Genomic DNA, 25176 nt, shown 5'->3' with positions numbered 1-25176 from the left:
CCTGTCCATCTGCTTTCCTTTTTTCTCATTAGAATTGTGGCTTCATAGTCATACATTCAATCATAACTACTCATTGCAGTGTGCTACAACCTATTCACAGGTATCAAATTAACACACTCATTCCCCTGATTATTTTGACACCAAGCATGACATGTTTAACTTGTTCCATTCCATTAATACATATACATGATGTTATACTCCATTATATAATTTAAAACATTATAATGTCTGGTGCTTGACATGTTTAATTAATGAGTGGTATGACATATGTGTTGAATATATCTTTGTGGCTTGTCTGTGTGAATGTGTATGCTACCATATATCGCTGTGCACGCTGCATGTATTCGCGTGAACGGCGACTCATCTGTTTGGAGTTTGTATGTTTTCTGTATGTAATATTTTTGACTTCGACAGTATATATTGCGGACACAAGGCACATCTTATTACCATATAAGATAAAAGTGCGCTGTACGTCGTAACATTACATCCCTTCAGAGAAAACAGTCACACACGGTATACTGAGGTCCAATGCTCAGAGATATATATGTATTTGATATTAAAAGGGTATGAATACAAAATAACATATATACAGTATATCATTAAGTATAACATGTGTAAATATGGTTACAGAGTTACAATTACACAAGAAGCAGTTACATTAGAATCAGTTACAGCCAGCATACTTCACCCTATTGCTCAATGCACAGTCGTCTCCATCTCTCTCTCAGCAAGCAACTAACTAACTAACTAACTAACTATATCTTAGAAAATTGCCTATATCAAAACAGTGGGAGTTAACAGTCTGTTGGTTTTGGTCTCCTTCCATTGGTCCAGAGGCCAGACCTCTCAAGAACTCAACGGCTCATAGGTCAGTGTGAGGGCTTTTGTCCTATGTTGCTACCATTTATTGAGGTGAGATAATCCGGATCTATTTCACCTTTTTTGAATGGTATTAACATCTTCTGGTTGGCCTATTAGAGTTTTTTTCTGCCCCATTGCTGATATTTTTATTGTTTGAATCCAATAAACTCCTTTTTTATTAAACTTCCATTTTCGATATATATTTCCATTATACCGAGATTGGGAGCATTCGATAGTGGAGTTCCACTTCCTGGGAAGAAAGTAGAAAAAGAAACCGCTACGGGCCAGACAACATCATAGAAGATTGTAAGTGGGGTACGCCTGCCCATCTACGTCTTTTTATTTTATCTGTTGGAGTATGAATTACAGTTAAAGATACCTTTATGGGTATATTGAATACACTTTGAGCGTGAGTACGGTACGCTAGTCCATCTCTCCGGTCGATAGTGTGATTGACTGAATATACTCTACCGTGGGGTATTCACTAATTAAGATATTCTTCTCCTCGGTACTTCTCATGTTGGGACACCACTTGGCGAGGATTTGAGAGAACACGACTAATTCTAGTCAGGAGAAATCTTTTCCAGAAAGAAACCTTTATGTGCGTGAATCCCACCGTTCAGACGTGAGTACGGTACGAACCATCCTGTCAAACCAGATAACTCAGAGAATCACTCAAATCCAGGACCTGCTACACAATATTGTTCTTTCCTTGTTTTTGAGGGACATTCGATAAATTTGAAGGGGATTCCTCGGAATTAAGAAGGAAAAATAGAAGGAAAAATAGAAGAAGAGAGGAACATTGGTCCATAACCTCCTGATCATCATTATTGACTGACATATTCACTTTTATAAGCTGTGCGCAGTTTGATAGTTCCCATTTTTCAGCTAATGTTCAGGATATATGGTGTTGAGTGACACCAGGGTTCTACAAAACTGCAGCCGCGGTGAGCGCAGTGGTCCACTATCCTTGTATTTCTTGTACAATTTATATTTCACTCTTTTAGTAGATCACAGCTGCCCCATTTCAGTATGTTTGCTCACAGGAATTTCCGTAAGGATAAATATGAGGAATTGTTTAATAACCGACAAGATTCGGTTGATCTAGCAGACGAAGACTTAGAAGGTATCATGTCCAAATTAGAGACAGCCTTACTCAAAGAAGGTAGAATTTGGTGGGAAGTCATCTCCTTAGAAAGGTACCTAGCAGAGGAAATTATCCCCAGAGGCCTTAGAATAGATAAAATGCCCACCTTCTCCAACAGATCCCAAATCTTCGAGGAAGAATGGTTGAGGATCATAGACACATGTTCTATGTCCCTCATGAGACTAATCGTTCGGGAAAGAGGAAAAGAACTTAAAGAATTAGAGACAGAAATAGACTCACTAAAATCGTCAGTGGAACCATTTCAGGATCTACAGGACTTTAAAGAAATGGAGAAAGATATAGTTAAGAAAATTGCTGATAGTGAAAAAGATCTCATGCAAAGGAAGAAAAAGAAGTATACTAGGGATCTAAATGATTTTAAAGATGGAACCCAACATCGAATTACAAAAAAAGAAAATTATTTCTTTGGAGGAAGAGAACCCAATAGGAAAAATCAGGGGGTGGGATTCCGTCAAAATAACATCTTCTCACAAAGAAAAGAACAATACTCCCGAGGGAGAAAACCGTCAGCAGACATAGAATGGAGGAAACAACCATTGAGAGAGGTAGGACGAAGAACATCCCACTGGGGTACAAGATATGATGATAAATCAAGAGAAGAAGGCCACAGAAATAGCGATGGATATGACTACAGGAGAAATTGGGAAGAAGAAAGAAGGTCTTTTCGGGATAACAGAATGAGGAATAGGGATCAGAGAGATGAGACGACCAGAGATAGGAGATGGAATAGACCATCAAGGAGATATCAACCCTCGGTCCATGAAGAAGACGACGAGATTTTTTTAGATCAGGCAAGATCAAACAGAAATCGAAGATAACCAGACGAGGCCGTAGGGGATTGAATTCCTCCAAAAGACATCAAATATCACATAATAGGATTAGGAGGATGAAAAGAATGAACAATGAGACCACAGTTATCGAGAAAAAACATGAAGAATTCACCAAAATTTACAACCTTAGTAGCCATGCCCTTACAAGAGAGGAAGAAGATGTTCTGAAAAAGGGCCTAAAATATGCACCCTCAAGTAATCTTGATAGATTTGAGGTATACATTGACCTCCAGCGCTTCATCAGGAAACTCACCCTAAAAAAATTCTTCCATGATCAAGAACAAAGAGAAAATGAACCAACCACTTCCACAACTGCTTTCAAACCGAAGTCTGTATTTTATCCCACGTTTAAAAAAGGGTGTTACATTGAAAGTTTCGAAAAAATGGTGAAGAAGGATTTGGAAAATACGGAATTTAAGAAGAAATTTCATCACAATATGACCAAAAAAGAGAAAGAAGTTTTGAGAGGTTTAGAGGAAAACAAGTTGATCGTTATCAAACCTGCGGATAAAGGAGGTGCAGTGGTCATTCAAAACCTAGATGACTACAAAAAGGAGATTGAACGGCAATTAGAAGATGGCAAAACATACAAAAAATTAAGAAATAATCCATCGGAGAATATTAGTAAAAGGATGTCAGACCATGTTGATAAATATGTACGGAAAAACATCATCACTGAAACGGAGAAGAAGTTCATCATCATTTCCCATCCATCAATACCAGTTATCTACACTCTACCCAAGATCCATAAAGATCAGGACCATCCACCAGGGAGACCCATTGTCGCAGGAACCAATTCCATAACTTCAAATTTGTCCATGTATGTCGATCATGTATTACAACCATTAGTACAAAAAACGCCCTCCTATCTAAGGGACTCTAGGGATGTCATTGTGGCACTGGAATCCATCAAATGGCAACCGGATTATCATCTGGTAACTGCTGACGTGACCTCCCTATACACGGTGATTGATCATCAACATGGCCTAGATGCCATCACATCGTTTTTGGAAAAGGAACAGATGGTGGGGGATTATAAAACATTCATCATTGAAAGTATACGATTCATTCTTCTGAACAACTTCTTTTGGTTCAACGAGACTTACTATTTACAGCAACATGGTACAGCGATGGGCACCAGGTTTGCCCCAAGTTACGCAAATTTGTTTATGGCACACTGGGAGGAAAATTCTGTATACAGTGGCCATGAATTCGGGGTGAACCTGGTGCTATGGAAGAGATACATCGACGATATCCTCTTCATCTGGAAAGGAGATTCAGATAGCCTAAACGTCTTTTGTGAACATCTTAACAACAACAGCAAGAATATCCATCTAACCTTTGAGAACAGTCAAGAATCTGTCCATTTTTTGGACCTATCAATATTCATTGAGGATAATCAATTGAATACACATACATACATTAAACCTACGGATTGTAATTCCTATATCCCTTCTTCTAGTAACCATCACCCTAATTGGCTCGCCTCAGTCCCGAAAAGTCAGTTCCACCGATTACGAAAAAATTGCTCCAAGTTGGATGACTACAAAGATCAAGGAGAGACCCTCATGAAACAGTTTGAGGGAAAGGGTTATGGTAGGACACGACTTGAGGAACCCTATCAGGAATATGAAACAACTGACAGAAACATGATGCTGAAACCTACAAAAAAGAATAGGAACAAGAAGAAAGAAGAAAACAAGATTGTGTTCATAACCAAATTTAATAGTCAGTATAAGGAGGTGGAACAGATCATCAAGAAAAACTGGGGCCTTCTACTCCATGATCCCATCGTAAAGGAATATCTAACAGAAAAACCACATTTTGTCTACCGGAAAGCAGACAATATCAGAAAAAAGGTGGTCAACAGTGTGGTTGAAGGACCAAAAACCCTAAGGACTATTCACTCAAAGGGATTCTACAGATGTGGTATGTGCCAAATGTGTAGGAGTTGTAAAAGTAAAAATTCTACCATTACCCAATACACATCCACATCCAATAATAAAACCTTTGAGATCAAGGACTTTATCACCTGCGACAGCAAGAATGTCATATATCTGGTTCAATGTACGTGCAAGAAACAATATGTTGGAAGGACCACACGGAAATTAAAAGAAAGGATGAGTGAACACCTTAGAAATATTAAGAAAGGGGTGGAAACCCATGGAATCTCAGCGCATTTTAAGAAAGACCACATGTGCAAACCTTCTGAGATTGCCCTATTCTGTGGAATACAACTGGCTCCAAGGAATTGGAGAAGTACGGACATTGAAGAGAGACTTGCAAGGACAGAAATGCGGTCCATCTTTAACCTGGGAACCTTACAACCAAGAGGAATGAACCTGGATTTTGAGATCAAATGGTTCTTGTAGAAAATTAGAGAGATTAGGGTACCCATGTAGACCCATTTATTCCGTTAAAAAGATTGGGATATAAATGAGTCAAAAAGAGGGTATTCTTTATACATAATCCCTTCCCATAGGCAGATTCTCTTTTGGTTATGCACGTATAAGATTTATTCATATTTCTTCATTTTTTCATATTTGTTCTTATTTTAATTCATTATCGAGTATTGTTATACCTTAAATTCGAGTAATGCAGGATTTAATATTGAAAACAGAAATTATTCCCCCTCACAGCGCTGGTAATCAGCTGCTCAACTCCAATCCCAGGTATACACCAACACCTGTAGTTAACACTGCACAAAAAAGAGATTTGGAGAGGAGTGTACAGCGCTAAAAAAACTTTTAAAATCCGGATAGTGTCTATATATAAAACACAAAAAGGATTATTCTATCCTTTGTACAAAAAAATGGGCAGTAATACAAGTAGAGATGAGCGCCTGAAATTTTTCGGGTTTTGTGTTTTGGTTTTGGGTTCGGTTCCGCGGCCGTGTTTTGGGTTCGAACGCGTTTTGGCAAAACCTCACCGAATTATTTTTGTCGGATTCGGGTGTGTTTTGGATTCGGGTGTTTTTTTCCAAAAACACTAAAAAACAGCTTAAATCATAGAATTTGGGGGTCATTTTGATCCCAAAGTATTATTAACCTCAAAAACCATAATTTACACTCATTTTCAGTCTATTCTGAATACCTCACACCTCACAATATTATTTTTAGTCCTAAAATTTGCACCGAGGTCGCTGTGTGAGTAAGATAAGCGACCCTAGTGGCCGACACAAACACCGGGCCCATCTAGGAGTGGCACTGCAGTGTCACGCAGGATGTCCCTTCCAAAAAACCCTCCCCAAACAGCACATGACGCAAAGAAAAAAAGAGGCGCAATGAGGTAGCTGTGTGAGTAAGATTAGCGACCCTAGTGGCCGACACAAACACCGGGCCCATCTAGGAGTGGCACTGCAGTGTCACGCAGGATGGCCCTTCCAAAAAACCCTCCCCAAACAGCACATGACGCAAAGAAAAAAAGAGGCGCAATGAGGTAGCTGACTGTGTGAGTAAGATTAGCGACCCTAGTGGCCGACACAAACACCGGGCACATCTAGGAGTGGCACTGCAGTGTCACGCAGGATGTCCCTTCCAAAAAACCCTCCCCAATCAGCACATGATGCAAAGAAAAAGAAAAGAAAAAAGAGGTGCAAGATGGAATTATCCTTGGGCCCTCCCACCCACCCTTATGTTGTATAAACAAAACAGGACATGCACACTTTAACCAACCCATCATTTCAGTGACAGGGTCTGCCACACGACTGTGACTGATATGACGGGTTGGTTTGGACCCCCCCCAAAAAAGAAGCAATTAATCTCTCCTTGCACAAACTGGCTCTACAGAGGCAAGATGTCCACCTCATCTTCACCCTCCGATATATCACCGTGTACATCCCCCTCCTCACAGATTATCAATTCGTCCCCACTGGAATCCACCATCTCAGCTCCCTGTGTACTTTGTGGAGGCAATTGCTGCTGGTCAATGTCTCCGCGGAGGAATTGATTATAATTCATTTTAATGAACATCATCTTCTCCACATTTTCTGGATGTAACCTCGTACGCCGATTGCTGACAAGGTGAGCGGCGGCACTAAACACTCTTTCGGAGTACACACTTGTGGGAGGGCAACTTAGGTAGAATAAAGCCAGTTTGTGCAAGGGCCTCCAAATTGCCTCTTTTTCCTGCCAGTATAAGTACGGACTGTGTGACGTGCCTACTTGGATGCGGTCACTCATATAATCCTCCACCATTCTATCAATGTTGAGAGAATCATATGCAGTGACAGTAGACGACATGTCCGTAATCGTTGTCAGGTCCTTCAGTCCGGACCAGATGTCAGCATCAGCAGTCGCTCCAGACTGCCCTGCATCACCGCCAGCGGGTGGGCTCGGAATTCTGAGCCTTTTCCTCGCACCCCCAGTTGCGGGAGAATGTGAAGGAGGAGATGTTGACAGGTCGCGTTCCGCTTGACTTGACAATTTTGTCACCAGCAGGTCTTTCAACCCCAGCAGACCTGTGTCTGCCGGAAAGAGAGATCCAAGGTAGGCTTTAAATCTAGGATCGAGCACGGTGGCCAAAATGTAGTGCTCTGATTTCAACAGATTGACCACCCGTGAATCCTTGTTAAGCGAATTAAGGGCTGCATCCACAAGTCCCACATGCCTAGCGGAATCGCTCCGTGTTAGCTCCTTCTTCAATGCCTCCAGCTTCTTCTGCAAAAGCCTGATGAGGGGAATGACCTGACTCAGGCTGGCAGTGTCTGAACTGACTTCACGTGTGGCAAGTTCAAAGGGCATCAGAACCTTGCACAACGTTGAAATCATTCTCCACTGCACTTGAGACAGGTGCATTCCATCTCCTATATCGTGCTCAATTGTATAGGCTTGAATGGCCTTTTGCTGCTCCTCCAACCTCTGAAGCATATAGAGGGTTGAATTCCACCTCGTTACCACTTCTTGCTTCAGATGATGGCAGGGCAGGTTCAGTAGTTTTTGGTGGTGCTCCAGTCTTCTGTACGTGGTGCCTGTACGCCGAAAGTGTCCCGCAATTTTTCTGGCCACCGACAGCATCTCTTGCACGCCCCTGTCGTTTTTTAAAAAATTCTGCACCACCAAATTCAAGGTATGTGCAAAACATGGGACGTGCTGGAATTTGCCCATATTTAATGCACACACAATATTGCTGGCGTTGTCCGATGCCACAAATCCACAGGAGAGTCCAATTGGGGTAAGCCATTCCGCGATGATCTTCCTCAGTTGCCGTAAGAGGTTTTCAGCTGTGTGCGTATTCTGGAAAGCGGTGATACAAAGCGTAGCCTGCCTAGGAAAGAGTTGGCGTTTGCGAGATGCTGCTACTGGTGCCGCCGCTGCTGTTCTTGCGGCGGGAGTCCATACATCTACCCAGTGGGCTGTCACAGTCATATAGTCCTGACCCTGCCCTGCTCCACTTGTCCACATGTCCGTGGTTAAGTGGACATTGGGTACAACTGCATTTTTTAGGACACTGGTGAGTCTTTTTCTGACGTCCGTGTACATTCTCGGTATCGCCTGCCTAGAGAAGTGGAACCTAGATGGTATTTGGTAACGGGGGCACACTGCCTCAATAAATTGTCTAGTTCCCTGTGAACTAACGGCGGATACCGGACGCACGTCTAACACCAACATAGTTGTCAAGGACTCAGTTATCCGCTTTGCAGTAGGATGACTGCTGTGATATTTCATCTTCCTCGCAAAGGACTGTTGAACAGTCAATTGCTTACTGGAAGTAGTACAAGTGGGCTTACGACTTCCCCTCTGGGATGACCATCGACTCCCAGCGGCAACAACAGCAGCGCCAGCAGCAGTAGGCGTTACACGCAAGGATGCATCGGAGGAATCCCAGGCAGGAGAGGACTCGTCAGACTTGCCAGTGACATGGCCTGCAGGACTATTGGCATTCCTGGGGAAGGAGGAAATTGACACTGAGGGAGTTGGTGGGGTGGTTTGCGTGAGCTTGGTTACAAGAGGAAGGGATTTACTGGTCAGTGGACTGCTTCCGCTGTCACCCAAAGTTTTTGAACTTGTCACTGACTTATTATGAATGCGCTGCAGGTGACGTATAAGGGAGGATGTTCCGAGGTGGTTAACGTCCTTACCCCTACTTATTACAGCTTGACAAAGGGAACACACGGCTTGACACCTGTTGTCCGCATTTCTGGTGAAATACCTCCACACCGAAGAGCTGATTTTTTTGGTATTTTCACCTGGCATGTCAACGGCCATATTCCTCCCACGGACAACAGGTGTCTCCCCGGGTGCCTGACTTAAACAAACCACCTCACCATCAGAATCCTCCTGGTCAATTTCCTCCCCAGCGCCAGCAACACCCATATCCTCCTCATCCTGGTGTACTTCAACACTGACATCTTCAATCTGACTATCAGGAACTGGACTGCGGGTGCTCCTTCCAGCACTTGCAGGGGGCGTGCAAATGGTGGAAGGCGCATGCTCTTCACGTCCAGTGTTGGGAAGGTCAGGCATCGCAACCGACACAATTGGACTCTCCTTGTGGATTTGGGATTTCAAAGAACGCACAGTTCTTTGCGGTGCTTTTGCCAGCTTGAGTCTTTTCAGTTTTCTAGCGAGAGGCTGAGTGCTTCCATCCTCATGTGAAGCTGAACCACTAGCCATGAACATAGGCCAGGGCCTCAGCCGTTCCTTGCCACTCCGTGTGGTAAATGGCATATTGGCAAGTTTACGCTTCTCCTCCGACAATTTTATTTTAGGTTTTGGAGTCCTTTTTTTTCTGATATTTGGTGTTTTGGATTTGACATGCTCTGTACTATGACATTGGGCATCGGCCTTGGCAGACGACGTTGCTGGCATTTCATCGTCTCGGCCATGACTAGTGGCAGCAGCTTCAGCACGAGGTGGAAGTGGATCTTGATCTTTCCCTAATTTTGGAACCTCAACTTTTTTGTTCTCCATATTTTATAGGCAGAACTAAAAGGCACCTCAGGTAAACAATGGAGATGGATGGATTGGATACTAGTATACAATTATGGACGGACTGCCACGGTTAGGTGGTATAAAAAAACCACGGTTAGGTGGTATATAATACAATTATGGATGGACGGACTGCCTGCCGAGTGCCGACACAGAGGTAGCCACAGCCGTGAACTACCGCACTGTACACTGGTTGATAAAGAGATAGTAGTATACTCGTAACAACTAGTATGACGACGGTATAAAGAATGAAAAAAAAACCACGGTTAGGTGGTATATATTATAATACAATTATGGTTGGACGGACTGCCTGCCGAGTGCCGACACAGAGGTAGCCACAGCCGTGAACTACCGCACTGTACACTGGTTGATAAAGAGATAGTAGTATACTCGTAACAACTAGTATGACGACGGTATAAAGAATGAAAAAAAAACCACGGTTAGGTGGTATATATTATAATACAATTATGGTTGGACGGACTGCCTGCCGAGTGCCGACACAGAGGTAGCCACAGCCGTGAACTACCGCACTGTACACTGGTTGATAAAGAGATAGTAGTATACTCGTAACAACTAGTATGACGACGGTATAAAGAATGAAAAAAAAAACCACGGTTAGGTGGTATATATTATAATACAATTATGGATGGACGGACTGCCTGCCGAGTGCCGACACAGAGGTAGCCACAGCCGTGAACTACCGCACTGTACACTGGTTGATAAAGAGATAGTAGTATACTCGTAACAACTAGTATGACGACGGTATAAAGAATGAAAAAAAAACCACGGTTAGGTGGTATATATTATAATACAATTATGGTTGGACGGACTGCCTGCCGAGTGCCGACACAGAGGTAGCCACAGCCGTGAACTACCGCACTGTACACTGGTTGATAAAGAGATAGTAGTATACTCGTAACAACTAGTATGACGACGGTATAAAGAATGAAAAAAAAACCACGGTTAGGTGGTATATAATACAATTATGGTTGGACGGACTGCCTGCCGAGTGCCGACACAGAGGTAGCCACAGCCGTGAACTACCGCACTGTACACTGGTTGATAAAGAGATAGTAGTATACTCGTAACAACTAGTATGACGACGGTATAAAGAATGAAAAAAAAACCACGGTTAGGTGGTATATATTATAATACAATTATGGTTGGACGGACTGCCTGCCGAGTGCCGACACAGAGGTAGCCACAGCCGTGAACTACCGCACTGTACACTGGTTGATAAAGAGATAGTAGTATACTCGTAACAACTAGTATGACGACGGTATAAAGAATGAAAAAAAAACCACGGTTAGGTGGTATATATTATAATACAATTATGGATGGACGGACTGCCTGCCGAGTGCCGACACAGAGGTAGCCACAGCCGTGAACTACCGCACTGTACACTGGTTGATAAAGAGATAGTAGTATACTCGTAACAACTAGTATGACGACGGTATAAAGAATGAAAAAAAAACCACGGTTAGGTGGTATATAATACAATTATGGTTGGACGGACTGCCTGCCGAGTGCCGACACAGAGGTAGCCACAGCCGTGAACTACCGCACTGTACACTGGTTGATAAAGAGATAGTAGTATACTCGTAACAACTAGTATAACGACGGTATAAAGAATGAAAAAAAAACCACGGTTAGGTGGTATATATTATAATACAATTATGGATGGACGGACTGCCTGCCGAGTGCCGACACAGAGGTAGCCACAGCCGTGAACTACCGCACTGTACTGTGTCTGCTGCTAATATAGACTGGTTGATAAAGAGATAGTATACAATACTACTAATATACTGGTGGTCAGGCACTGGTCACCACTAGTCACACTGGCAGTGGCACTCCTGCAGCAAAAGTGTGCACTGTTTAATTTTAATATAATATTATTTATCATGTACTCCTGGCTCCTGCTATAACAACCTGCAGTGCTCCCCAGTCTCCCCCACAATTATAAGCTTTATATACAATACATTGATGTGCAGCACACTGGGCTGAGCAGTGCACACAGACTGAGTCACTGTGTGACTGTGTATCGTTTTTTTCAGGCAGAGAACGGATATATTAAATAAAACAAACAACTGCACTGTCTCTGGTGGTCACTGGTCACTGTGGTCGTCAGTCACTAAACTCTGTCTGCACTCTCTTCTAATCTACAGTATCACAGCAATCTCTCTCTCTCTCTCTCTTCTAAATCTAATCTAAATGGAGAGGACGCCAGCCACGTCCTCTCCCTATCAATCTCAATGCACGTGTGAAAATGGCGGCGACGCGCGGCTCCTTATATAGAATCCGAGTCTCGCGAGAATCCGACAGCGTCATGATGACGTTCGGGCGCGCTCGGGTTAACCGAGCAAGGCGGGAAGATCCGAGTCGCTCGGACCCGTGAAAAAAAAAGTGAAGTTCGTGCGGGTTCGGATTCAAAGAAACCGAACCCGCTCATCTCTAAATACAAGCTCTAACAAATAGCTTAGTGGATAATTAGTGAAAAAGCATATGATATAGAGAGCATTAATTAGAGCAGTTGGTAATCGTTATGCAAACTTCTATCCTTTGTACATAAAATTGGGCAGTAATACAAGCTCTAATAAATAGCTTAGTGGATAATTAGTGAAAAAGCATATGATATAGAGAGCATTAATTAGAGCAGTTGGTAATCGTTATGCAAACTTGATATCCAGCTGATTGTCAGTAGTGAGATCGGTTTAAACAGAATCTCTGTTTTTTGCTGTGCTCACTGTGAAACTGACACTCACTTTAAAAAAACCAATACCGTTCACTGAAAGGTATCTTTGTATTCCTTAATCCCATCTGGTGTCATCAGGATTCAGGACTCCAACAGACCAATCACAAATGGATAAAAAGAAGTACCCCTTAGGGAATTTATTCACAAAGACGTAACAAATTTTTCTTTAAAAAAGAAGGAGAACACGGAACGCATACCCGCTCCCAAACAGAGGCTGTGCTTCACCACTGAGATGTCCGGAATATCTCAGTCCGCTGTAACGGCAAACAGCCTCAGGCGTGCGGGTAAGTTGCGGCTCTCTCCTGGATCAGCTCCCACGTCACTACAGCATCAACCGGTTTCGGGGGTCCGCCCCCTTTCTCAAGACCGAAACCGGTTGATGCTGTAGTGACGTGGGAGCTGATCCAGAAGAGAGCCGCAACTTACCCGCACGCCTGAGGCTGTTTGCCGTTACAGCGGACTGAGATATTCCGGACATCTCAGTGGTGAAGCACAGCCTCTGTTTGGGAGCGGGTATGCGTTCCGTGTTCTCCTTCTTTTTTAAAGAAAAATTTGTTACGTCTTTGTGAATAAATTCCCTAAGGGGTACTTCTTTTTATCCATTTGTGATTGGTCTGTTGGAGTCCTGAATCCTGATGACACCAGATGGGATTAAGGAATACAAAGATACCTTTCAGTGAACGGTATTGGTTTTTTTAAAGTGAGTGTCAGTTTCACAGTGAGCACAGCAAAAAACAGAGATTCTGTTTAAACCGATCTCACTACTGACAATCAGCTGGATATCAAGTTTGCATAACGATTACCAACTGCTCTAATTAATGCTCTCTATATCATATGCTTTTTCACTAATTATCCACTAAGCTATTTATTAGAGCTTGTATTACTGCCCATTTTTATGTACAAAGGATAGAAGTTTGCATAACGATTACCAACTGCTCTAATTAATGCTCTCTATATCATATGCTTTTTCACTAATTATCCACTAAGCTATTTGTTAGAGCTTGTATTACTGCCCATTTTTTTGTACAAAGGATAGAATAATCCTTTTTGTGTTTTATATATAGACACTATCCGGATTTTAAGGGTTTTTCAGCGCTGTACACTCCTCTCCAAATCTCTTTTTTGTGCAGGATTTAATATTGTATCCCACCATTAATATGGTGTATATTGTCTTTTATGTATATCCAATTTTTTATGTATATTTTATTCATGTCCAATTATTCTTGTGTATGTTCAAAGTTTTATTTGTGTCCAATTTTTAACCATTGTATTCTAATTTGATGTACCATCACATATGGGGTCATACTATTCCCAACCATGCACTTTATTATATTTTCCCTATATATTCCCCCTAATATACCCAACTTATCCATTTATTCAGGTACTATTACCATTTCTCCCCGCCATGCGAGCATTTTATATAACTACAGTGGAAACATTATATATGCTCCACTAGGGCCGTATTTCCGGCTTCAGTGCGTTCCACCAAGAACTAGTGGAGCACACGCTCTTTCCGGCCCCTCTCGTCCGGCGGAAGCGGCGCGTTCCACTTCAGATAGGTGGAACGCACATCTTCCGCATATTATCCTCCTGGCACGCCACTTCCGATTACTCGTCCGGCGGAAGCGGTGCGTTCCACTTCGGACAGGTGGAACGCACGATATCCGGCGGAAGCGGTGCGTTCCACCTCGGACAGGTGGAACGCATAGCGCATTATAACTGCAAATATGGTGTTAAAACCGTTTCCAACTCGTAAAGACGTCCCTTAAATATATGAGGGACAGATTAGATGACTATAATAATTTATTATAAGTTTCAGAGACCCCAATTTTTAAAGTTTGTCATTTAGACTAACCACACCCACATTATGACTATTTCCTGTTTAGGGGTATAAATAGAAGTACAATTTCCCTCATAACACACCTTGAAAAAGACCCTCTGGTCGAAACGCGTTGGTGTGAGGGACAGACATCACCTACAGACCTTCCAGACTACCATTTATTGAGGTGAGATAATCCGGATCTATTTCACCTTTTTTGAATGGTATTAACATCTTCTGGTTGGCCTATTAGAGTTTTTTCTGCCCCATTGCTGATATTTTTATTGTTTGAATCCAATAAACTCCTTTTTTATTAAACTTCCATTTTCGATATATATTTCCATTATACCGAGATTGGGAGCATTCGATAGTGGAGTTCCACTTCCTGGGAAGAAAGTGGAAAAAGAAACCGCTACGGGCCAGACAACATCATAGAAGATTGTAAGTGGGGTACGCCTGCCCATCTACGTCTTTTTATTTTATCTGTTGGAGTATGAATTACAGTTAAAGATACCTTTATGGGTATATTGAATACACTTTGAGTGTGAGTACGGTACGCTAGTCCATCTCTCCGGTCGATAGTGTGATTGACTGAATATACTCTACCGTGGGGTATTCACTAATTAAGATATTCTTCTCCTCGGTACTTCTCATGTTGGGACACCACTTGGCGAGGATTTGAGAGAACACGACTAATTCTAGTCAGGAGAAATCTTTTCCAGAAAGAAACCTTTATGTGCGTGAATCCCACCGTTCAGACGTGAGTATGGTACGAACCATCCTGTCAAACCAGATAACTCAGAGAATCACCCAAATCCAGGACCTGCTACACAATATTGTTCTTTCCTTGTTTTTAAGGGACATTCGATAAATTTGAAGGGGATTCCTCGGAATTAAGAAGGAAAAATAGAAGGAAAAATAGAAGAAGAGAGGAACATTGGTCCATAACCTCCTGATCATCATTATTGACTGACATGTTCACTTTTATAAGCTGTGCGCAGTTTGATAGTTCCCATTTTTCAGCTAATGTTCAGGATATATGGTGTTGAGTGACACCAGGGTTCTACAAAACTGCAGCCGCGGTGAGCGCAGTGGTCCACTATCCTTGTATTTCTTGCTGGCACATGTGTTTGCCCCCAGGGTCATGACTGTGAATCCAGTTTCAAGTCTCAGAGAGTCCTTTGTATTCATACATTTGGTCATAACTAATCGTTGCAATGTGCTACAATCTAACCACAGCTATCAAATCTATTCACACATTCTCCTGATCATTTTGACACTAAGCATGATATAATTAACTTGTTCCATTCCAATAATACATATATATCTGATGTTAAACTCTATTATATAAATACAATTATAATGTCTGATGCGGGACATGTTTTGTCTATGTGTAATTTATGTGTTGTATGAAATATGTGTCTGTGTGCGTCTTTAATGGCGTTTCTCAGTGATTGCACCTTTTACCGTATATATACATCCACCACGCTGCAACACGCACGCTGTGCGACTCTATGCATGATGTACGGTAAAGAAGCATGTTGCATCCATATACGTCAATTGCGTCCTTACGCTACCACAGAGTAGCGCTCAGTGTGTGTGGTTTGTATTGTCTTCTTTTTCCGACTTCGACAACAGCCAGCCCTGGGCTTTTCTACCTGACCCCAGGGCTTTGGGTGCAAAGGAAATAGTATCATAAAATTGTATTAAATATAGTTTTTCTTACAGATGGACTATAGGTCCCAGCAAAGAACTTGTAGTTTGACAAGTGCCATCATGCACGGATATCAAGGGCTCACTAACAGCTGTACTCCACCTGCAAATATTAACCACTTGACTGGCACAGTCGCATGGGATGCGGCTGTAGCTCGCTGATTTAGCTAACATGGTCTCATCCCATGCAACCGTGCTGTTCTGCTGCATACCCCTGGCTTTTAAAGAGGAAATCCATTCTGCACACGTGCAGACTGGGTTTCCTCCTGCTCGTCCATCCTCCTGCAGTGACGTGGCGGTCTGTGACTGTGTAACTACTGTGTCAGTGGGATAGTGGAGCATATGCATCAAGGGCAGAAGTGCAAAGAGGGGTGCAAGATCAACCGTAGCAGCGGTGGACCCTAAACCATGCTCCCCCATCTAAACATGAAATGCAATTTACACCTTACGGGGGTCATTCCGAGTTGATCGCTAGCTGCATTTGTTCACTGCACAGCGATGAGGCTAAAAAATGGCACTTCTGCGCATGCGCATGCGGCGCAATGCGCATGCGTGACATACTATTACAATGAACGATGTTTCACACAGGGTCTAGCAATGCATTTCAGTCGCACTGGCTACCGCAGAGTGATTGACATAAAGTGGGTGTTTTTGGGTGCCAACTGACCGTTTTCAGGGAGTGTTCAGAAAAACGCAGGTGTGCAAGGGAAAACGCAGGCGTGGCTGGGAAAACGCAGGGCGTGTTTGTGACGTCAAATCCGGAACTAAATGGTCTGAAGTGATCGCAAGCGCTGAGTAGGTTTTGAGCTGCTCTAAAACTGCACAAAATATTTTCGTAGCCGTTCTGCGATTAAAGCATTCATACTTCTGCAAAGCTAATATACACTCCCAGAGGGCGGCGGCTTAGCGTTTGCACGGCAGCGAAAATCTGCTAGCGAGCGACCAACTCGGAATGAACCCCAATATACACAGCCTGAAGGTACGTTTATACAATATTTTACATTTTGTGCATGAAACAAAACTTGTGTACATTGAACCATCTCCAAAGTTGTCACCATCTGAGACTGAGCCTGTATTTTTTAAATATTGAGGGGCCATTATTATTTAGGATGAAATAACAGGGGCAATAATTATTTTTGATTGATTAAGGCTATATTAATTACTGGTGTTGGCTCCAGTTACCGTACATTGTGCATTGGTTAATTATTTATTAATGCTCCATTGCTCATATTTTATTCCAGCTGTGGTCGACCTCCCAAACCCCGGACCGAGTCCGTCCAGCTCTTGAAAAATCTCTGAAGGACCTGCAGCTGGATTACATGGATCTGTTTCTTATCCACACCCCTCTAGAATTTATGGTCAGTTCTTCCACATCTGCGCAAACGTGTTGTGATGTCATTTCTTGTAATCTATGTCTTATGATGTCATCATTTCAATGTTCGTTAGCAAAATTTTAGCTTTTTGAGGAATAATCCACCACATTGTGAGGAACAGAGACTAACCAGAACCCTCGCAGTAAATACAATAAACGTATAAATTCTCAGATATTGGTACAAATGGGAGCAGGACACTGCAACCTGTAGGAATATTTATATATATATATATATATATATATATATATATATATATGAATAAATAAAGCTGCCAACTTTCCATACGAATATCAGACTTCCATCGCGACTAGCTTCCTGGAGCTTTATAACAGTAATAAGTGGACACTTTAAGGTCTTCTAATACCCATACAGTCTGTACGGGATCCGGTCTCTAGGTCGACAATGTTTGGGTCGACCACTATTGGTCAACAGTAATTAGGTCGACATGTTTTCAAGGTCGACAGGGTTTCTAGGTCGACATGTTCTAGTTCGACAGGTCAAAAGGTCGACATGAGGTATTATTATTTTTTACATCTTTTTTTGAACTTTTTCATACTTAACGATCCATGCGGATTACGATTGGGAATAGTAACCTGTGCACTAATTGGGGTTCCTGGTCACTGTACGGAAAAAAACAACACCAACAAACCCTGAAAAACTCATGTCGACCTTTTGCCCTGTCGACCTAGAACATGTCAACCTAGAAACCCTGTCGACCTAGTTACTGTCGACCTATAGTGGTCGACCCAAACATTGTCAACCTAGACACAGTCGATCCAATGATCCACACCCATCTGTACTAGCATCTCTATGATAGTAACATCATGGTTTAATATTGGATTATCGTCTTGTTACTCCACAGCCTGGAGATGATCCATTACCTGTGGATGAGAATGGAAAATACATCTATAACAACACAGACATCCGTGATACTTGGAGGGTACAGTATGATGTGTACAGTATATACCAAGCCAGTGACTTGCTGGGTGTTATAGGCATACTGTAAGTGGCTTGGAGAGCCCGGAAATGACACTTGTTGAGTAGAGGTAGGGACTGGCATCACAATACTTGCCAGCACCCAGTGTGAGAGTGGCGTTTTCATGGCAGATTTGGAATAATTGGATGCTTGGCATTACCCGAGCCCCCGAGAAGAAGTCAATCATTGTGTGACTGGTCAATTCCTCCTATAACAATGTGTGACACATTGCCTAAATCTCCTTCCCACAAGTGTCCACCTATGAGTAACGAGGAGTGCCAGGAATGTCTTCACAAGCAGCCAATAACAGCTGGGTGTCCACTGTCTTCGTAGGGTGAGAGATAGATTCTTTGGATCTCACTTTGTCAGCCTTTCACATGGGTGAGAAGGGCGAGCCCTTTCGGGGTTGATCTTGCGGATCCTACCTGCGTGGCCACAAGCCCATTGCCAGTGTGGTAAGGAGTGGCTGCCAGTCACCCCATTCCAGTGGGCACACCAGGGTCACCGGTCCACAGGCAGCTCCCGATGGAGCTACCTAGATGGAGAATACTCTATCTCGCTGCTGGTGGACAATGGAACTGTCCGGGCACAAGCAGGAAAGTCTATACACCTAGAACTTTTATTGAACACCCCAAAAGTTGCTCTGTCCTTACTTCTGTTCCCTGTTCCCCTCGTTTCAGGTACAATGACACGGGCAGTAAATGACGGTTACCATTGGACAGTTTAAATAAAGTCGCTCACTAGAAAACTGTTATCAAAACTATATTCTCCTCCTGTCCTCCTGGTGATGTGGTGCCACCAAGTCTAACAGGCTACCACTACCCACTTTACAACAATGACCAGTTCATCATGTCAACTAAATGGCTCAGCTTTCCATCAGGGGTGAAGCTCCCCCAGTTATCCCTTTGAAACTGGCATCATAGTGTCTCCAGCTGATCCAAGCTTCTTGCAGGATTGCAAAGGAGGGAGCTGGGAGAAGTTGAGGGAGTAGCTGACCGGTATGAACATAAGTCCCATAAGAACAGAGGAATGTCACCGAAGTGACCAGGATGTCTTATATCAATGTACATTGTATAGCACATACATTACTGACACAGCAGAAATCCAAGTCACCTGGTTACAGATAAGCCATACGCTGGGCATTTTGACAGTCATTGGGCGGAATTCAAATCCTATCCCGCCGGCAGCCACTAGGTGGCACCCAACCAGAGCTATTCAATTCTAGCTCCGTTCGGGCGCGATGGTTGCCGACTTCTACAAATCGGCTTGCACCCCCCCCTCCCGGTGCGATTACAATTGAATAATTCCACCCATTATATTTCATGGTGTCACGTTCCAGTACTTTAGGTTGCTAATACCTTACATGGGACATTGACCAAGGACACTTGTGCCCTGCTTTGCACCAGAATGCCTCTTTCCTTGCCATAAAGGGGAATATTTATTACAATCCGCATTGTTAATGCAGGTAAATATTTCCGCCCAAACTCACAATGTGTAAATTTACCATTATTCTCTTGTCAGCAGAGAGCTGTCCTGGGGAAGATCTGGCAGCAGTGTGATAGTGACCTCTAAAAACTGTGTTTCGGGTCCTGCACAGCTTATATGCATGCACGGCTGTCAATCGGTGCATGGGTCACCAGGGGCCAACCAGTGGTGTCGAGAGGGGGGGGGGGGCAGTACAAATTACAAAGGCCCAGGTCTGATGGAGGGGCCCAGTGAGAGTCCAGCACCTGGGCCCAGCCCGGCTCTCGACTGCCCTGGGGCCGACAGAGAGGGATCCGAAGACACCTTTTAAGAAGAATTTGAAAAAAGAAGAATTTAATAATCAGTCTCGTCCACTCCTTAGCCTATACCTAAGATACCTGGGGAACATTGAAAGGCCTTGAAAAGCACTGTGTTCAATTCGATGTAGAGGGAGAGACGAGATGCATTAACATATAAATAATTATAGACTCCTCAACTCAGCACATAATATAAACCAATTTTGCAAACATAACCTCCTAAAGCAGCCAATAAGTCTTCATAATGTATTATTACTTTGGTTCTGGGCGTGGCCAAGACACAGGAAGTAGTCACACCTATGACTCATGTCACAGATTTGGGTAAAGGAGGAAGAACTGAAGACAGAAAATGCATTAAGAGGTCTATTCATGAAGCAGTGAAAAGAGTGGAGAAGTGAGTCAGTGGAGAAGTTGCCAATGGCAACCAATCAGCTGCTACGTATAATTTTATAGAATGCATTTTGGAAATGTTACCTCAACACTGATTGGTTGCCAAAGGCAACTTCTCCACTGGCTCACTTCTCCACTCTTTTCACTGCTTCATGAATAAACCCCAAACTGTCTTACTTCCCCTTTATGTTAGGAAGCTGAAATGTAACTATGGTATTCTGCAGGTGGGAAATCGGAAAACTACGTGATTAGAATATTAATAAACCTGTGGATGGACATCGGGTTCCGATAGTTCATTGATGTTTTTCTTTCAGTTCTTTCACACAGTATTGTGCCCGTAACTGAGATGGAGCCATGTTCTCTGCGGGCAGGATTGCATGCACTGGCTAACCCCCCCTCTCCAAAAAAAAGTGGTTGCGAAATGCCCGCATTTTTTGATGCCAATCCCCATTACCACCCACAAGACTATTATACAAATGAGGAAATGTACATACCACACACCGTATGGAGGTTAATAATTAAAACCACTAATTATAACCTAATACTCTTGTTCAGGCTATGGAAGAGTGTAAGGACGCCGGGCTGGTTAAATCCATCGGAGTTTCCAATTTCAATAAACGCCAAATAGAACTGATCCTCAATAATCCGACACTGAAATACAAACCGGTCTGTAATCAGGTAACGATTATTATTGATCCCTGCCAATGTAACGTCTCTGTGGAGGTTAATGCACAAGTAACTACTGTTTTTATTACGTATTAGATTCCTTACAAGGGTTGTATTGGGATCTTTCCTATTCTTCCTTTCACTCTTGATGACCTCGGGCTCTCTGTATGGTACAAAACGTTAGCTAGACCAATCTCAATATTGACCGTGAACATATTTAGTCATATTAATTAGGCAGTGGTGTGTCCAGAGGCAGAACTCTGGGAGGCAACGGAGTCATCTGCCGCCAGGCTCCTGCTCTGAAGGGGGGCACCTCTCCTCCCATTCTATGACACCAGTGAATTACGTTAATTGATAGCTGCCACTGTCTTTTCAGTCGTCGACTTCCTCACTGGTCCCTGCACCTTGCAAATCACACCCTCTTTATTATACTGAATATACACATTTTACAAGTGTCATACCCAGGATTAGAAACCACAACCTATTACACTGGAAGCAGACACCTTACTGATGAAGCTTTTTGCCCCTGTATAGAAAATATGAGAATTTTAACTACATGAAGATACTTCTATGACAATTACACGTAACTTCATATAGTTAGAATTCTCATGCTTCCTCTAAAGGAGCAAATAGCTCCATCAGTAAAGTGTCTGCTGTTAGTGTAACAGGTCATGGGTTCTAATCCTGGGTATGACTGCTAAGAAATGTGTGATTTAAAATAAAAGACAATTAAATGTATAAATACAGTATATACATTTTTTTCAGAACACTCCATACGCACGCACGCACGCACGCACGCACACACACATATATTTATCTTGATATAGGAAATAGGGGGGCACCAATATTTATCTTGCCTCCGGGCAACTGAGATGAATTTACGCCACTGGGTGTGTCTCCAGTATAATGGGAATACGAGATATGGTGACCCATTTAGTCATGGAGGTCCCACACCACCCTGCTCCCGGAGCTGTGACAGCCAGCGCTGTATTTATGGTAATGAGACTCAGACCACAGTGCAATTTGCGCCAAGTCAGGACTATAAAGATCTAATTCTATGGGAGATGAGAAACATTTATGGGCCTTCGGGATTCCGCGATCCTGTGATCACTTAATGCAGAAATAACTATTTTCACTTAAGCAGATGTAAAACAAGCACAACTTGCGCTAATGTAATAAATATATATAATCAGGGATTTGAGAAAGATTCCATAAACCTCCACAGATATTTATATAAGAACTGAATAGGTATATACTATTCTAAACTGCTGCTTCGCTTCCCCTGTAGGTAGAATGTCACATTTACAAAAACCAGAGTAAAATGCTGGCGTTCCTCAAGTCACATGACATAGCGCTGGTGGCGTTCTGCGTGCTGGGGTCCAGCAGGGATGAGAAATGGTAAGAAGAAGCCTGAAGTTACATTATTATTATTATTATTACACAATTGGAGCATGATTTAAAAAAATAGGACATCACTGTAACCAGTAGGGTTAATGTTAAAATATATGTATTTTGTCCCACATTAATAGTCTGTATAAAACTGTGTAACATTTACATATTATCTTTGTTGTTGGAAATTATTCTGTTGTATAGAAGTTACATGGGTTTTGCTCAGACTGACATGTTCTTATGGGTTATAAGTAAGGATGGCTGAATTAGCAGAATGATGAAGTTCTCCTAATATTACACTAGCCAGGTGCATCCTTGAGCTATAGCTTAAGTAAATAAATGGATTTTATGTTATTATTTAGTCATAACCATAAATGGAGCAATACTGCCCTCTACTGATAACAAAGTAGTGCATCAATGTATGAATACTATATAGTTTGCATATATTTCGGGGGAGACACCTTCCCTAATTTCAAGGGCGATAAAAAAGTTGTGATGTGTGACACATGTGGTTGGTGATGAAAACCACAAGGTTAATAGAGGTTAGCCTTGTAGTTAACATCATAGGATACAATGTAGCCGTTTCCACAATAGACTTCAATGGTGTGGTTTTTTTTTTTTTACTACCATTGAAGTCTAATGTAGTGGGTTTGAGTGACAGGCTGCCACTAACAGCTAATAATAGGGCAGCACCTACGGAGGTGACCTGTGATTGGCTGGTGGGTCTTTTAATGACAGGAGTCAGCAGGGTCCCATATATTGGACTTCTTTACAGGCTATCAGGGTGATGCATGAAATTAATATAGTCAATGGTAGGCTATGTAACCTAAGAAAGTGAGACAACTTGTAGTAACAGCAGGCACTGAACTGAAACTATAATACACTGGATTGGAAAGCACAATAGATATACAGGAACCAGTTAGACAGTTAGGAGCTGATTGGCTGGTAGTTTTTCACTCTCCATTTTATCACTTTCCAATTGATGACGCATCTGGCTCACTATAACAAATAAAAATCATTTACTATCACTGCAGTATGCAGCAATAGCAAACAACACTTTGCAAGGGCGAAATGCATTATTTGTTAAATAGGCCCCCAAGTGCTTCTAGATATGCATATAATGACCAGATAAGCACTAGGTTTTCATCCTCTGTCATGTTAAATGTATATTCTTTGCAACAGGTCTGGCTTGCCATTGAGAAGGCACACAATGCCAGATTGGGGAACACTTACTGAAACTGATTACAGATACTGTATATACTGTATAAATGATGGTTTTCTCCAGCCGCTGATCATGCTTGGGATACGCATATGAACATCCTTACAAAGAATTAAGGTTTAAAAAGGGTTGAGATTACCTAAAGGATAAAAAAAGGGGCAGACTAGATGGGCCATGTTTCTATGTTCCATGGAACCCGTGTGCTTGAGTTTTGAATATTAATATTCCCAAATGGAACCTTGTAGGGGAAGTAAATTCCAGCAGACTGCAGCAGTCAATATGTTCATAATATTACAACATACAATATTATTATATTGTAGGATTGATCAAAGTGCCCCTGTGCTATTGGAAGATCCGGTACTAGTCAATATAGCGGAGAAGTGCGGCAGGACCCCCGCTCAGGTGGCAATAAGATACATGCTGCAGAGGGAAATTGTCGTCCTGGCAAAGAGCTTTGACCCAGCTAGGATTAAGCAGAACCTTCAAGTGAGTACATACCGTAGGGCCTGATTCAGTGGTGAACGCAACAGGAGACATCTGAGGACAAAAGATACCTATCTGAGAAAGCCTGATCTTACACAGACTGACTGCCAGAATTCCTCTGTTCCTTGGAATACGTAGACACTGGCCTCGGCAATATCAGAAAAGGGGAAACACCCCCTTCTTTAAAAAAAAACTGACTAACTTTTGGCTGGCGAGTTTGACAGAAGCATGCAAAACTCAGCGAGATATGGACAAAAATCCAAATAGTTAAAAATAAAAAAGCATAACCAGTCCCAGGCTCTTCGAGCCAGTCCTGGTTGAAAAAATACAGGAGGAATAATTGGGTAGGAACCACCTGTATTTTAACAACCAGCACTGTGCTCTTGGACTGGTCCTAGTTCCAAAAATACTGGGAAAAGCTCCAGGGCAATCCCCTGCATCCCTGGGCGGTGAGTGCCGTGTTGATAGCAGTATAACTACAGCAGTGACGTGCGGTGGGGTGAGGCAGGTGAGGCAGAGCCTTTCCTGTCATACTAACGTTTGCACCAGAGTTTTGACTGCGTAAAGTATATGAAAAATACAAAAAATATGTTTGAAATATCTTCTTTGCATTATTCTAATGATTTTTATTGCCAAAACTCTGGAGTAAAAAGTCTATGAAAGTCTTTTCCGCACATCTCTGATCAAAACTCACCAAATTTCCAGGAGTTTATACTGCTGCACATGTGTATAATGCCCAGGTGTATGTTTTGGCTCATATATTGCATGTATATCTGGCTCTGGTGCTAGTCGGTGCCTCCTGAGCTATTTAGCTCACTGCATGTCCT

General features: G+C 42.5%; 1 protein-coding gene across 1 annotated transcript in view; it reads left to right on the top strand.

Annotated features, from left to right (window-relative positions):
• The window catches only part of LOC134934701 (estradiol 17 beta-dehydrogenase 5-like), a 63363-nt gene that overhangs the window by 28702 nt on the left and 9485 nt on the right, over positions 1-25176 (top strand). Inside the window, exons 4-8 of the mRNA XM_063930072.1 lie at positions 17314-17430; positions 18308-18385; positions 21148-21270; positions 22547-22656; positions 24187-24352. Coding sequence (XP_063786142.1) covers positions 17314-17430; positions 18308-18385; positions 21148-21270; positions 22547-22656; positions 24187-24352 — 594 coding nt within the window. The remainder of the gene's footprint in view (positions 1-17313; positions 17431-18307; positions 18386-21147; positions 21271-22546; positions 22657-24186; positions 24353-25176) is intronic.

The sequence above is a fragment of the Pseudophryne corroboree genome, chromosome 6, assembly GCF_028390025.1.
Source record: "Pseudophryne corroboree isolate aPseCor3 chromosome 6, aPseCor3.hap2, whole genome shotgun sequence".
In the NCBI taxonomy this organism is placed as follows: domain Eukaryota; kingdom Metazoa; phylum Chordata; class Amphibia; order Anura; family Myobatrachidae; genus Pseudophryne; species Pseudophryne corroboree.
The sequence above is the reverse complement of the archived record's forward strand: the minus strand, read 5'-3'. Positions and strand labels throughout refer to the sequence as shown.